The sequence below is a fragment of the Balaenoptera borealis genome, assembly GCF_965194805.1.
Source record: "Balaenoptera borealis genome assembly, chromosome: 17".
Lineage (NCBI taxonomy): Eukaryota > Metazoa > Chordata > Mammalia > Artiodactyla > Balaenopteridae > Balaenoptera > Balaenoptera borealis.
Genome location: NC_138876.1, coordinates 79,087,361 through 79,103,846, shown reverse-complemented (window position 1 = coordinate 79,103,846; position 16,486 = coordinate 79,087,361). Strand labels below are relative to the sequence as shown.

The 16,486-nt window shown below is 41.3% G+C and overlaps 2 protein-coding genes across 9 annotated transcripts in view; one reads left to right on the top strand and one right to left on the bottom strand.

Annotated features, from left to right (window-relative positions):
* TMEM68 (transmembrane protein 68) overlaps positions 1-13,094 on the bottom strand; it is a 34,060-nt gene extending 20,966 nt beyond the window's left edge. For 2 of the 8 annotated variants that reach the window (XM_082364109.1, XM_082364115.1), the window contains exons 1-3: positions 12,941-13,081; positions 5,797-5,841; positions 4,812-5,205 (exon numbers count right to left, since the gene is read on the bottom strand). In XM_082364109.1, coding sequence (XP_082220235.1) covers positions 4,812-5,136 — 325 coding nt within the window. In that variant the 5' untranslated portion in view covers positions 5,137-5,205; positions 5,797-5,841; positions 12,941-13,081. Of the gene's footprint in view, positions 1-4,811; positions 5,206-5,796; positions 5,842-6,441; positions 6,580-11,992; positions 12,913-12,940 lie in introns of those variants that run through there. The other 6 variants (XM_082364110.1, XR_014236506.1, XM_082364111.1 and 3 more) reach the window with 6 other exon arrangements.
* Positions 13,095-13,178: 84 nt separating this feature from the next.
* TGS1 (trimethylguanosine synthase 1) overlaps positions 13,179-16,486 on the top strand; it is a 37,958-nt gene continuing 34,650 nt past the window's right edge. The window contains exon 1 of the mRNA XM_082364116.1: positions 13,179-13,428. Coding sequence (XP_082220242.1) covers positions 13,325-13,428 — 104 coding nt within the window. The 5' untranslated portion in view covers positions 13,179-13,324. The remainder of the gene's footprint in view (positions 13,429-16,486) is intronic.

Sequence of the window (16,486 nt, the reverse complement as noted above, 5' to 3'; positions counted from 1 at the left end):
GAATACCACTTTTATCATTTACTAAATTCACATTTCTGACTTTTTAATCTGTTTGATGTATTTGTGATGATCCTTTCCCTGTACCAACGCCGTAATTTTAATCATTGTTAATGATCATTAACATTTAATCAATGTTAATGGTTTTGATATGATAGGGGAAAACTTCCTCTTTTGTTTTTTCAAATTTGTCTTGGTTATTCTTGTTTGCCCTTTTATATGAATTTTAGACGTTGATGAAAAAGTGTTAGAAGTCTGTTGAATTGGTAAAGGAACTGGGAGTGGGGGCTGTAGAGCAACATCTCCACTACGCTGAGACTCTATCCACTTCACCTTTTTTGAATTCCATTTGTAAAGTATACAGTTTCTCCATAAAGTTTTTATGTGTTTTTTTGTTAGATTTAGTCTCAAATAGCATTTTTTCTTTCCATTTTAAAAATGATTATTGGTGGTATATGAGTAGTTACTAATTTTGTGTTTATCATTTGCCCATTTCCCTTGCTAACTAATCTTATTAGTACTGATAAGTGGATTCACTTGGTTCCTTCAGGCATCTCTTCTTTTCTCATCTCTATACTCATTTCCAGGAGCTCCAGGACAATGTTAAATAGTAGTGGTGGGAGCCTCCTTGTCCTGGCGCCTGCTTATGGGACTCACTTTAATACTTCTCCACTTCTCCAATGTGGATCATCTTTGTTGAAGATTTCTGGTACATTCCCTTTACTGAAGTAGTACCTTTTAGTCTTCACTTCCTAAGATTTTTTTTTATCATAACTATTGAATTTTATAAAACTACATTCTATGAGACTGACCTGCAAATCTCCTTTTTGTGTTCTCCTTAGTTTCGATAGCAAAGTTCTGCTAGCTTTGCAAAATAAACTGTGTAGCTCCACATTTTTTCTTACCCTCTCAAACACAGATGGGCGTTATCTGTTCCTTAAAAGTTTAGTATAACTTGTGGGCTCTCGGCCCTTTGTGAAGGGAGGAGGATACAGACTTTGACCACTGTTCCAATTTATTTCACGATTACTGGTCTGTTTCTCTCTCCTTGAACCAAGTTTGATCATTTCTCTTTTCCTGCAAAACTTTCTATTTAATTTTTAAACAAGATGGTGTGAAATAGTTACTCAATTTCTTCCCCACTCATTCTTCAAAGCCTCGTTCAAAAGTTACTTTCTCCATGAATAGTGCTTTCACTTTTGTCCCACAGAAACAAGAATGAACATTTATTGAGCATTCACCTGCCAGGCACTGTACTGAATCCATAATAACTGTCTCATTTGCTCCTCACAGAATCCCTGCACTGATGAGGACACCCAAGTAAGAAAAGCCCATGTAACTTACTCGAGGTCACACAGTGGTACGGCCAGGACGCAAGCCCACATGCGTCTGACTCCACGACCTGTGCCCTTCCCCACACCACACCTCCTACTAGAGGTGCGCCCGTGCTAACCTGCACCTGTGATTTTCAAATGCTGGTTGCCATCACTCATTGAGTTATGCAATCACTTTAGTCAGTTATAGTCAGCATTTTTCTTTTTAAGTAAGAGAGAGTAGAATAGAAAATAGAGCAGATCGCATGAAGAGAGTATATACACTTTTGATGAAACAGTATATACCTGTAATGTATATACTGGGTGGCAAAATGCATTTCTTGCTAGCAATAAGAATCAAAACTTTGATAGCCTAAAAATATACCTTGAAAATACTAGGAACCTTGAACATAGTAGGTGTGTGAAGTTGAACTTAATAGTGACCAAGAGCCAAGTGATATATTTTAGTGCTTTCCAAATTATTGGAGAAAGATGCTCTGTAATGATGATAGCTAACATTTGTTGAACTTTTATTATGTAATAAAAATTATTCTAAGTACTTTACATCAAGGCCCAGTGAATCCTTACAACAACCCATTTTACAGAAGAGGAAAATGAAGTCCAGAAAAGTTAAGTATCTTGTTTGAAGAGAAGGGTTATTTACATAGTCTTAAAGGAGTTCTCCCAAGACATTTATCAATTACAAAGTAAAAAATAGCAACTTTGTGGTGGAGAAACCTAACAGACACCTCCTTAACCACGTGATCAAAGTCACCATCGCCAATAATAAAACACGTCAACATCATGAACCTCGGATACAATGTGCTGAGAAGGACCCACCATCAGAGGGATTCTTATCAAAATGCACAACTTCAATCAATTTATGGAAAACATCAGATCTAAATTAAGAGACAGTCTACAAAATCACTGAGCAGTACTCTTCAGAAGTCTGAAGGTCATAAAAGACTAAAAAACCGTCAGAGATTGGAGGAGACGTGACAACTAAATGCAGGATGGGATCCTGGTAAAAGGACACTGGCAGGGAAGGTGGTAAGATGTGAATAAGATCTGTAGTTTGGTTGATAGTGTTATACCACTGTTAATCTGATAACTACAAATGGTTATGTAAGATGTTAACATTAGGGGAAGCTGAGTGAAAAATAGGAACTCTGCACTATTTTTGCAACTTTTCTGTAATTCTAAATTTTTTTAAAATGAAGTTTAAAAAATCATAATTGTTGCAAAAGGAAGGGAGGAGGAGGAAGAGGGAGAAGGGAGGGGAGAAGAAATCAGGTAACCTGTCCAAGGTCCCCCAGCGGTGACTGGCAGAGCCTGGTTTGAACTCAGGAGTTGGACCCAGGAGTCCTTCCCTGGGGGAAAGACAGAGGAGGGGGAAGGAAACTCTTACCCAACTGAAGGACAGCGGGAATGTTCTCTTGAAACCCCAATTTAATTTTCCCATAAGAAACTCTACTACATATGGTTTAATTTATAGGACCCTTTTAGTGAATAAAATATGTCCATTTCTTTAAAAAATAATAGTAAAATGTGAAGTAAAAAAGTCAAAATTTTTATAGTTTAAAGGCTGTAAGCAACTTGAGGGTAGGGGCTTCATTGACAGACTACCTAGAAATGCAGGTATTTAAGAAATACCAAATTCATGTTTCTTGATGTAGTAGAATCAGATTTTTTTGAAAAATGATAGAGCACTTACATAATATACGGTAGAGGGTAAAATTTAACTTCAAAACAGGAAACACTGGATAGATTCTTATACAAAGATACTTATAGTAACCAGTTATAAACAAACAACAGTTCAATAGGTAACTAAATTAGTTACAGGATTTACAGAGTCCATAGGTTCCTTATAAGTCATGTAAGGAGGCTTAGCGACATGAAAATACTAGTCTGCCACACAAATAAAAAACAATGAACACACAGAATTCAACTGCATGGTAAATTTTAGGTGACTATTATTTTCTTCTTTATTTTTACTCGCCACATTTTCTAAAATGAACATTTTTATTAGTTAAAAAATTCCTCTGAAGATCCTTTACAAAGCATAAATTAAAACTGATTTGACATCAATACAAAATCCAAATATGCACACAAACGCCTTTTGTGTATGTCACTAAAGAAGAGAGTGAAGAAAATCTTTTTAAAAAGCATCACTTATCTTAATAAAATATGTTAAGTTATTATAAATAAAACATTAAAACATGGTAAGAACTCTATATTTTACTTCCTCTGAGCCATAGGTGCATATTTTTAAATACCTCAGAGAAATAAATAATAAATACCTCAAAATTATATATGCTCCTACAAAATAAGTTTAACACTTGAATTTATCCACATTAAATCATGTCTCCTGAAACAGAAAAAAATTCAAATTCCCTACAATATCTATTACCCTGAAGTATAGGGGGTTATAAGTGGGAGGGGGACATAGTTTCCCGAGTACTGTAAACGAGGCCACTGAATTTCTGTCTCACTGCTTTAAAGACAATGAACAAGAGCAGTCCACACAGACACGGTCTCTGGTCACGGAATGCTGAAACAGCACCCCCCCCTCAGGTGAACAACCACGAGCAGGTGTGAGAGCTGTACGGACTGGCAGGGGCATGCGTACTAATGGGTAAATACTAAGAATCCAACACATCGACGGCATGTGGTTCCTGCTTGCAAAGCTGCTGACGACCACTACTCTGACCCGGAGCCCAACCGGGGACAAGCCTGCGGCACAGCACAGATCAGAGGAGCACAGGCCTGGAACCAGGAATCGGGGGCTGCGTCCTGGCCCTTCTCCCTGGTGCCCTGGCGTGCCTCGGGCACATAACAACCTCGCCGTTCTTCAGTTTCCTTATGGGAAAACTGTAAAATGGAGATAACACATGGACTCTCTCTACAGCGTTATAAGAACTGATGCACGTTAAGCATTTGACTGTATGGCACAGTCAAGCGCTCAAAAAAGATTTGCAGGCATATGTAGGATTAAATGACAACACGTCAGCTGAATAAGTCACACAGCAAATGGAAAACGGGTAAATTTTGGTACATATATTATATCTAATTTAATATTATTACTATTTAATATTATTTAATATTTCATTTTTAAAAAATCTCTACACTGGGAAAGTCAAACTTATTTTGAACAAAATGGAAGTAAATGCAAAATAAAGCATTTTCAAAACAGCTTTCTATACTGTTTTAATTCATCTCTTACTCTCTTAGATTCTTAACTATTAATTTTTTATTTGAGCTTATATTAATAGTCTACATTATTGCGTGGTTCTTTGTTTAATGGAAACTGGTGTGCTCAGAAAAAATCATTTTAAGAAAGACATATATATGCACAATGCATGCAAACAGGTAACAGGAAATAGTAACTATCCCTTCCATTATATTTTTCAGTATTTCCTCAATCAACAAAATGGAAGGATAACACGGTTTCAGCGCCACCCACACAAACAGGAGCCCAGAACTCAAAGTAATCTCGCTTACCGTGCCAGACGGCCGCGTGTCCATCCCACAGCGTTGCCACCGTCTTCCTGGCACCGTCCCATAAATTATGAGAGTAAGCTTCTTTTAATACATTCTTCTTCTTATAAATGTGTAAGAAAATAATAGTAAGGTAGAGAAGAAAGATAGTAAAGTAAGGAAGTATTAAAAGTATGAGTGGTGTAAAAACCCACAAGAGATAGTTTGCAAAATTCCAGTAGTCCTCCAATTGCTCCACACCAAACCATTCTTCAAGTACGTGGATCAGACAAGTCATGTAGGGCATGGAATCCTGTCCCGTACCACAGGTTTGGTTTTTGTCTATCATTTTTCTTTAGGTGAAAATGACAAATTCAGTCTCTTTCTTTGACGTCATGGCAGGTCTTTAATTTAGCCACTAAAAGGGAAAAATAATCCAAAGTTATTCTCTTCACAGCTGAAATGTTAAATGTTTTAGCCTACATGAGTACTGTGTAGTCCTTTCTTAGTACCAAAAATGAGTAGATTGTTAACAGTTAACTTTGTTGCAGATTTAAATGTGAAAATGGGTTTCATTTGTGAAGCGTGTTGGGTTTAGCTTCTGAAATAACTCACAAGCTACAATTACAAGAGGAAAATAAAGCTGATGAATGAAATTTCAGATTGATCTTAATAATGTGACTTATATCTTAAGTGGATCATACTGAACGTTTGTATCTTAAACTAAGTTATGTTGAGATAACTATTCTTCATAGAAGAAAACATCAATATCTGATTCAATAAAAGTAACCCAATTCTTAGGAAATGATGACATACATTTTTAGATATTACCTTTTACAAGCAAGTTTATAGAAAAGCTCTCTGTTCCTCTGACATTATACAATAATACAAATTTGTCAGTGTCATTTTTATCTTATAGTCACTAAAATTTCTCTTGTATCTTAAATGATTGAAAAAATACAGCATACAATTATTCTATGTCATTCTCTAAACCATTCACTTAACTTACCAGAAACTAGATAAATATCTTGTCCCAAGCTTCAATGTCTGTATTCTGAAAAACACAGTATATAAAAGGAAGAAAAATACGATTTAAAAAAAGATAATCATTAATACCCAGAGATAGAGTTTCCATAAAATAAATGGCAAGACACATTCACCAATGTGTGACAATTATGCTTACAGCCCTATACTAGTGTATCACAATTAAAAATTATACTCACACTACCAATGCTTTTAGTGAGGACACCTGTATACTCTGTTTTAGTTCCACACTATAAAGCCCCACCTAAGACATTTTTTAAATTCACAGCTATAGAAACTTTGCTTCTTCAGAGAAAAAGTATGAAGTTAAGATGTGTAACAGACTCTGTCTCTTTTTAGTAATTGCCAGATAATAAGCTGATGGTCAAACATGATATTCGATGATGCAATTATATTAGCCCTCATGATCATGTTCTCCTACATAAGATTTCCTTCTTCCATTCCTATTTTCTCTGCTTCTGATTCTACCCTTAGAGATATTTTATCATTATTCCATACCATATAAACTTAATGAAAATCATCTCAAGTCCTTTGAGGATGAGGCAGGAAATGAAAAAATGAAAGAAAGGGATGGAGGGAGAGGGAGAGACAGATATACAAGAGCAATTACATGTTGTCTTGAAGCCAAGATTATCTTGCTAATAATTGGCATATTAGCAGGGCACAGAATTGACTTGTTCTTCCAGGGTTAGAGGATTTAGTCCAGTTTCCTTGTAACCAATAGCATTTATCTGTGAGAAATCTGGGCCTGTTATGGTAACAGAAGGTGGACACAGCAGCACACATTAAGCCCACAACCTGTGTTTTATTTACATCACATTTTAATCAATCCATCTAAAGAGGCAAACGGCTAAAATTTACCAGTGTTTGATCATTTAGAGTGCAACATGGCAAAACTTACTACTTTTTAAAATGAGAGCTTTCCTCACTAGGATGGCTATATTCAAAAAAAAAAAAAAAAGGAAAATAACAAGTGTTGTTGATAATATGGAGAAATTAGAACCTTCATACATTGCTGGTGGGAATATAAAATGGTGCAGTCACCATGGACATCAGTTTGGCAGTCCTCAAAAAGCTAAACATAGTTACCATCTGACCCAGTAATTCTAGCCCTAGGTATACACCCAAGAGAACGGAAAACATATATTCACACAAATATCTGCATACAAGTGTTGATAGCAGCGTTATTCATAATAGCCAAAAAATGGACAACCCAAATGTCCATCCACTGATGGATAAAAATATGCTATACCCAGAAAACAGAATATTATTCAGGCACAAAAAGAAATGAAGTACTAGTTCATACTATGATATGCTTGAACCCTGAAAACATTATACTAAGTAAAAAAAAGTCAGATACTGAAGGCTACACCTTGTATGATTCCATTTACATGAAATACCCAGCACAGGCTAATCCACACAGACAGAAAGGTTAGTGGCTGTCAGAGGCTGGGGGAGGGGACAATGAGAAGTGACTCCCAATGGAAACAGAGGTGTCTTTGGGGGATAATGAAAATGTTCTGGAACTGGATGGTAGTGATGGTTGTACGACTTTGTGAATATACTAGAAAACACTGAGTTGCACATTTTTAAATGGTGAATATTATGATGAATTACATCTCAGCAGAAAGAGCTTTCAAATATTAATACATTAAAATTTACAATTGGGGGCTTCCCTGGTGGCGCAGTGGTTGAGAATCTGCCTGCTAATGCAAGGGACACGGGTTCGCGCCCTGGTCTGGGAAGATCCCACATGCCGCGGAGCAACTAGGCCCGTGAGCCACAACTACTGAGCCTGCGCGTCTGGAGCCTGTGCTCCGCAACAAGAGAGGCCGCGATAGTGAGAGGCCCGCGCACCGCAATGAAGAGTGGCCCCCGCTTGCCGCAACTAGAGAAAGGCCTCGCACAGAAACGAAGACCCAACACAGCAAAAATTAATTAATTAATTAATTAATTTAAAAAAAAAGAGTCAAAGAAAATGATGCCAGATCATTTGTCAAAAAAAAAAAAATTTATGATAGCTTCTCAAATATGTTAAAAGAAGCTTTTCCCAGGCCTGAAAACCAATCATTTTCGTGATCTGACCCTTACTGCTTAATACAATTGTCCCAATAATCTAGCCTCAGGACTTCCCTGTGGTCCAGTGGTTAAAACTTCGCCTTCCAAAGCAGGGAGTGCAGGTTCGATCCCTGGTCAGGGAGCTAAGATCCCACGTGCCTTGCAGCCAAAACACCAAAACATAAAACAGAAGCAATATTGTTACAAATTCAATAAAGACTTTAAAAATGGTCCACATCAAAAAGACTTAAAAAAAAAATCTAGTTTCATTTCCAATTTTTAATAGGATTGTAAAATCTTGTGATTTTAAAACCTTCTTTAGTACCTCACCCCACCCAAATTGGTAAAAGAACTATACCTCTTGTGCATAGTTATGTTCTGATTTATTACACACACTTAGCACACACAGTGGAGGAGAGAGGGACAGTGCAAAGGCAGACTCCCAGGGACAGAGGCTATGCGGACCCCTCGCAAGATCCAGCTGTCTGCTAACAGCGTCCAAGTGCTGCACGCAAGGATCTGCTCCAAAAATGATCAACCCTGAATTTGATTTAAAACCTTGCAGAACAGAAAACTCAAAAGGTGCCCTTTCCACCATCAAAACTGTTCATCGAAATGCTAAAAAGATCTTCCTTACACTTACTTCATTGGAATCTTCCCCATGGACCTAGCTCTGTACCATTGAACCTCTTCCACTAGACAACCTCTCAAGTTGTAGGACAGCCATCACAAAGCTACAGAATCCTCTTTTCTAGTCAGAATCCTTATTAATCCTTTCATCCACCCCTCGGACCTGGTTCCGTAACCTTTCACCACTCAGGTCACACCCTGTGACTGACTCTGCTTACCCAATATCGAGCAGAGCAGGTAGAGTAACCCGCCTGGGCCTGGGTTTGCTAAGATCGATAAAACTGGGATAACAGTAGAACTTAGATATACTACATTAGATGATGGAGGTGCCATGGAGACGACATCCCGCAGGCAAGGGGGTAAGGAGGAGAGGGCAGCTACGTTATACAGCGTGGTCTCGGAAGGCTTCTCTAAAAGGATGTTTGAGCCAAGACCTGAGGACGTGAGGAAGCAAACCGTGTGGGCATTTGGAAGAGAATTCCAGCTGAAAGAACAGTGAGTACAAAGGATGTGCACTTGGGGTGGTCAGCAAAGCAGTCAGGCTGAGGAAGAGGGATGGGGCGGGGGGGGGGGCAGTCAGAAGTGGGGAGCACTGCAGAACTTTGTGGGCCAGCTTTCACCTAAGTGAGATGGAAAAGGCACCAGAAGGGTGGGTTCTAAATGACTGCTGTGTGGAGAATACATTGCACAGGGAGCAAACAGGAAGTTATTGCAGTCACTGAGATGAGTGATGAAAGTGGCTGGGACATGTGTGCCAGAGTGAGGGCTGTAAGACATGATCAGCTTCTGGATATATTTTGAGGATAAAGCCAACAGGATATGCTGGTGAATGCATGCAGAATGTGAGCGAGAGGGGAAGTCCGATATGGCCTCACGGTGTCCAGGCAACATGGGTTTGTATCCTGGGAGGCTCTGCCACTTACTGTGTGACCCAGACAAGTTACGTAACATCAGTTTCTCCATCTATAAGATGAGAATATCAACAGTACCTACCTAATGAGACTGTCGTGAAAAAAGCTCAGAAGAGTGCCTTCCACCATAAAGGCACTAAACAAGTGTTACTATCACCATCATCATCATCGTCAGCTTGCTTGTGAGAGGATGGAGTTGCCAGAAGAACAGGTTTAGACACCACAGGAATTCCTGGCCATCAGGAATTCAGGTCTGAACACGTTAAGGTTCTACTGGACATCCAAGTGGAGATGTTCAGTAGGCAGCTGGACACAAGCAGAGTTTAGCAGGAAGGTCAGGGCTAAAGAAATATACCTGGGATTCGGTGACATACAGACCAGTATTGAAAACCGTAAAACTAAAGAAGGTCCCTTTAGGGAGTGAATATAAAATAAAAGTTTCCAAGACTGAGCCTTGGGGCATTCAACACTTTAGAAGCTGGGAAGCCAATGAGGAACCAGCATTCTCCTTCCAGGCGTGGCATCTTGGATGACAAAGTAAGAAAGTGTTTCAGGAAAGAAGGAGTCCTCAGCTGTTTCATATGACTGACGCTGGGAGGTCTAGTAAGATAAAGATCATTGATCCTTGGATTTTCCAACACAGAGGCACTGACAAGCCCTGATAAGAATGGTTTTGATACAGTGGGGATAAAAGTCAGGTGGAGAAAGTTCAAGAAAGAATGGGAGGGAATAAATTGGAAATAGCAAATACGGACAATTCTTCAGAGGATTACTGTTGCAAAAAGGAACAGAAAAACAGGTGGGTATCCAGAAGGGAATGTGGATCAAGTTTGATGTCTTACGATGAACAAAAATACAGAAGTTTTTAATACCAATGATGATGTATCGATGGGAGAACGAGAACTGGATGTGCAAGAGAGATTATTGTTGAGGCCTAGGCCAGAGGGGATAGAATACAGTGTATAAGAAAGAGGATGCCCCCAAAAAGACTTACATCACTCGGTTTTTAATTAATTTACTCAATAAATATTTATCAAACAAGTATGTAGTTTGCACTCGGCACTATTCTAAACACAGGGGATATGTCACTAAATAGATCGTTATATGAGAAAACATATGTAAAAGCACTTAGAATAATATGCCTAGCACATACTAGGCACCTAACCAATGCTGGCTAACTAAATACAGATGGATGTAAACTCTGTTCATCCAAATTTTTGACAAAAATGTGGACCAAGACAGTGTCCTAAAGTTTGTCACTAGAGAACTATCAAAGGAATTTAAATAACAAGCTTTTGAATTGATAAAATACTTACTTATGATAAAATGGGAAAATGGCCTTAGAACTCAATGAATACAACCTCTTAATTTTGCAGAAAAGTTAACAGTAGAAAGCCAAGTTGACTTACCCAGTTACTAAATTAATTCAGTGAAAAACCAAGAGCCAAAATTAAAACCCAGTTCTCCTACATCCTGATTTTCATTATACTTCAAGTCTCTCTCTCTCTCTCTCTCTCTCTCTCTAACAGAAAGGCTGAAAATATTAAGGTTGCAATTTCTATCTTCCCTCTACTTCTGCCTGGCTCTTCTTCCCCTCCAATTTACCATAGGCTGTACGTGACTCCCTACCACTTTATTTTAATCCAATAAAAACTGTAATTGTTAAAAGATGTTTTGGGGGAGATATAATATTTTAGTTACCAAAATTCTAGGTTATTTCCTAACCCCTCCCCCCAAGAAATCTCCAGTGAAACAGTCCTATGCATCACATATTTTGCCATCTGGAATTCACATAACTTGTAAGAAAAAGTTGACAAGCTGAAATATCAGCATGTTGACATTGATGGCAAGGAACATTTACAATAATTAACTTTATAGATGTTTAAAATCAGAATATTTCAAAAACTAATAAAACAGGATTTTTTTGTTTTGTTTTCTACAAAAACTTAAGGAAATAAATCTATTCCTTTTTTTTTTTTTTAACCATTACTGGTACTTTTAGCACCATGGATGGCAGCAGATTCATTTCTTACTTTTAGTATATGAGCCACATTGAGGATGTGCTGAAAATGCCAACTACAAGAAATACTCACTGAAACCCAAATTAATTTTCCCTTTTCCTTTTTGCAGATTTAATAATGGTTCAACAGGGCTTTTGTACTCAGTTTTAGTGAGTACACTCTACTTCAAACCATCAATAAAACTGAAGTTTAATATTTCAGTTATGATATCTGGCAAACTCAACCATTTTATCTCTAAAGCAATATCTTTTGGATTTCAAGCTTCGAACTCTAGCTTCTGAGATGAATTACCTTTCAAGGTGGTTTTTTTTGTTGTTGTTTTTTCAATCCTAGAATGTCCTAGCTAAAATCTTCCACTCTGTCTCATAATTATTGTTCCACCCTTATTTTAACTATCCTCATCCCCCCAAATGTTAACACGACCGTACTGGTGTAACTGTGCAGCAGTCTTATCTTTTTGAGTCACTAACATGAGTAAGGCAGCAGTAAGGATGCGGGAATAAACATTTCATTTGAACATTAACCTTCTACTTCCACTCACCAGTAAATGCGGCCAAAATATTAGGGGCCATTCTAAACGTCTGGATTTTATCTTAGCTCTTACATATTCTAAAGGAATACCAAACCAACTCCGGCATCCATCGCACAAGCCAAGTCCTAAGTGCTCCGACAACCTTCAAGTCTGAACGTGCTTCAGGAGGAAACTGCCTGGGCGATCTCAACCAATGCCACGCACCAAACACTGATTGCTTTTTTCAAATCCAGCAGCGCGGCTCCAGTTTTCGACATCCTGGTTTGTGCCCATGTATCTTTCGTATATAATCAGCAGCTGGAGGGCTGAGCCCTGTTTCACAGGCTGCAGACTCCGGAGACCGAAACAGTGCCAGGCGCCTCCAGAGTACAGACCCACCCGGACTATTAACAGCACAGGTGAGATGTCTGATACCCACTTCGGTCCTTCCAGCAGTCCGAGGAAGCAGATCCTACGAATCATCCCTATTTACAGATGCTCACAGCGAGGCCCAGGAGGGTTCCGTGGCCCGCCCGGGTCACACAGGTGGTATAAAGGGGCATCGACCAGGACTCCCCCCGGGCCTGACGTGTGTGGACGCGACCCCCTCCCCACGACCACCTTCGGCTTCACACAGTGGGCTCCACTCGCCTCCCTACCAGAGCGGCCCCGGGAAGCCCAGGGACCTGCAGGGACGGGGGGAGGCACCTCGCCCCGACCCAAGTGGAGGCCGCGCCCGCCGAACTGCAGCGTTTGGGGCGCGAGGGGAGATGCGGGCCGAGGTGAATGGGCTCGTTGTGACCCAGGTAGGGCCTTCCCTCCCGGCCACTCTGGGGCCCCAGCCGAAGCCCGAGTCCGGCGGGAGGCCGGGGACTCCGCGCGGCCCCGGCGAGACGAGAAGCGCGGCCGCGGCGCCCCGGCCCCGGAGGCTGGCAGGGCGCCGAGGAGCGCGGGGAGGCCCAGGCGGGGACGACGCACCTCGGGCGGCAAGCAGAGGGGGCTCGGCTCGCCCTCACCGCGCAGCAGCGGCGGGAGCTCCTCGGTGGCTCACCCGGGGAAGCGGAGGCACTCGAACGGCCGTTCTCCCCGAGAGACCCGGAAGGAAAAAGCCAAGCGCCGGCTGCAGCCCGAGCAGCGTTGAGTGTGACACCGCCCGTCGCCCCGTCCCTTCCTGTGCTCCACCCCCGGAACCACTTCCGTCTGCGGCTTCTCCCGTGCTCCGGGCTGGAACGCTCCTGGGCCCGTTCCTCCCCGGCAGCCGGGCGCGCTTCCAGTCCTCCTCTCGGTCCCCAGCAGCCGAACAGCGGCCGGGAGGCCTTCCCGCGCCGTCTGCCGCGTGGCCGCCTCCTCTGAGGCGCTACGATGTACTGCGAGAAGTGGAGCTTCGTGGCGGAGATGTGTCTCTTCCTTGAAGACCTGCGGGAGGGCTCGTGCATCCTCTGCCTCTGCTCCAGGGCGTTTGTGGAGTAAGTCGCACGCGGGCCTCTCGGTTTCCCGACCTGTAGGGGTTGGGGTGGCGATGGATCCCCGGGACCGGGGCCAGAGTGTCCGACCGTCGGGCACAGTGGTGCCTGAGAGAAAGGAAGAACCGTCCTCGGGCTTTACGGCGTGCTCGCCCACGGCCCTGAAGTGATGGAGTAAGTCTGCTCTGCGGGCTGCTAGGAGAGAACGTGGTGGCCCGGGTTTGTCATTTTACACTCGTCAACTGAGGGGACGGTCACAAGCTGCGGGGAAGTGAAATGAAAGCGATCTGGGATGTGATAGCACAGGGTGGAGGTTTGAAGATGAGTAACGTTTCTGGTTAACATCTTTTTTTTTAAACCTTAAGGTTTATTAAAGCGCAAATGCACACAAATAGAACTTCTCATTACCGGGGAGAAAAGATTTAACTATAATCACATCAGTTTTTGAGCCGTGCTTATTTTTGGAAAATACTTGTTTCGGCCACAAATTGCCCTGCGTGGCAGACAGTGGGTAGGAAAGCACTGACTCAAGAATTGGATTTTAGGGATTTTTTTTTTTAATATATATATATATATTAGGTGTGTGAGTTCCACCACTTAATCCTTTTTTTTTCTTAATCTCTGAGACAGGTATATCTACCCTAATCCTCTCACTGGCTTATTGTTAGATCCAACTTGTGGAAGTGAATTTTATGTGGTACTTTTAATATAGTTTATTTAGAATTATAGAATTAAGATAGAATTTAAGTTGGAAGGAATTCTCACTATTCGCCATGTGTTTTTGTGGAGTAATCGGCAGATTAATCCGGAAAAAAAAATTAAGCGCTGTATTAAATTTAATGAAAAAATGTTGTCGTCTGGGGACTTCCCTGGCCGTCCAGGAGTTAGGACTCCGCGCTTCCACTGTCGGGGGTTCGATCCCCGGTCAGGGAACTAAGATCTCACGAGACACAGGGCTCGGCCAAAAAAAAAAAAGCAGCATACTGTCGTCTCTGTATTCATGCAGGCGTGTGTTCATTCAGCGAATTCTCTCTGTGCTCCGTGGTGGTAGGTACTGGTTAGCACTGGGGTATCAGGCACAGCCTCCCTACATCCTTAGAGTTTACTTTCTAGCAAAGGTGATCAATATTAAGACAGTAGGTACGTAATTATTTGGTTAATTATAGTTGTAAGTACAAGATGGGAGAGAAGTGCCAGGTGCTCTTATAGCAAAAACCCAACCTTCTGCCATGGATCACAGAGATTTCTTAGAGAAAGTAGCGTTTGAAAAGTGGTCCAAAAGGTGAGTGGAAATAAACCGGGATATGTTTGAGTGGGCAGAAGCATTCCCAGCAAGGCAGAACTCTGTAAAAAGCCTCGAGGGAGCAAAAGAAAGCCTGTGAAAGGGAAGCAAAATGACTGGGAAAGAAAAATAGAAGACAGGGTTGGTGAGATACGCAGGGTCTAGACATGCAGGACTTTGTAGAAGACAGGTTCAGATTTGCATCTCTGAAGATGCCTCTAGTAGCAGCAATGTGCGGGCCTAGAACGAAGCTTGTATACATACCAGCCAAGGCACATCCTTAGTTCTTAGCCTGCAGCCCATTTGAGTCTTGGTGCCGTCTTCATGAAGTCTCCTGCGCAAAAAAGCAAAGAAGGGGAGGGAATATAAGTTATAAAATGTTGAGAAAAATACCTTACCTGTAGAAAACAATATGCAACTGGATTTCAATTAAAGCCACTTTATTTAAAACACAATTGGGAGTTCCCTGACAGTCCAGTGGTTAGGACTCAGCACATTCACTGCCGGCGCTGGGTTCAATCCCTGGTCGGGGAACTAAGATCGCGCAACCAAAAACAACAACAGCAAAAATAATTCAGTTGCCATATAAATCACCAGTTACATTGCATTTAGTCTTTTTGAGCTAAAATGTGCATTCTTTTCATTACAGATAATTTCATACCTTTCTTAAAACTTGGAAGCTCTACTTCACTTTTTTAAACTACCTTCTAAGTTCAAAATAGGTAAAGAGAAAAGAATGGCTTGGTCTTTTCCTTTAGATCAGTTAATGCTCAAATTATAACCCTTTAGAACAAAAAGATCTTTGAGATACAGTCTTAGAATTGTCGCCAATAGTCATTGAAAAGTCCTTGGGAGTGGGAGACGTGCTGGAAGCTCAGAGGCTCGTGAGTATAACCCTGATTTTCTAGGTAGGGAAAAAGTCTGTTTTCAAACTCTAAGAACAGTACATTTGATTGTTGGCCAACTTCAAATAGATTATTAAACTGAAAGGTCAGTCCCATGTAGCAGAAAACAGAAAGTGAGCTTTAGCATAGGTGCCAAATACCGGCTCAGTAATTAAGAGATTATTTTCACACCTCCCCTCAAAGGCAGGAAATAGAACATAATATTGTAACTAATTTTTATTTTCTGAGGACATTACATTAACATACTGTCTTATGAGTTCAGTAATTGGAGTAATAATTCTGTCTCATCTACACACTTAATTTTCTATACACTATCTATATGAAGTGGACATATAATTACAGTGTTATAGGGCTGTTAAAAATAACCATTACAGGGCTTCCCTGGCGGCACAGTGGTTAAGAATCCGCCTGCCAATGCGGGGGACATGGCTTCGAGCCCTGGTCCGGGAAAATCCCACATGCCGTAGAGCAACTAAGCCCGTGAACCACAACTACTGAGCCCACGTGCCGCAACTACTGAAGCCTGTACACCTAGATCCCGTGCTCCGCAACAAGAGAAGCCACCGCAATGAGAAGCCCACACACCGCAACGAAGAGTAGCCCGGTTCCCGTCTGAGCCAGCTACCCCTGAGGTTCCCAAAGAGCGGTTCAGTGTGTCCATCACTCCTACATTTGTTAGTTAGCGTTCTCTGTGGAGCACTTTCCCTTCTCTCCCCGTTGTTTGTTCACTCCCTTATTTCTATTAACATGGACTCTGGACTGTTAATTTATTAATGGATATATTGTTAGTCTCATCATTTATTTTGGTGTTCCTTTCATCTCAGATGGCTGGTGGGAGCCCCTTGAACTGGCCCCTGTATCCTTTTGATGGGTC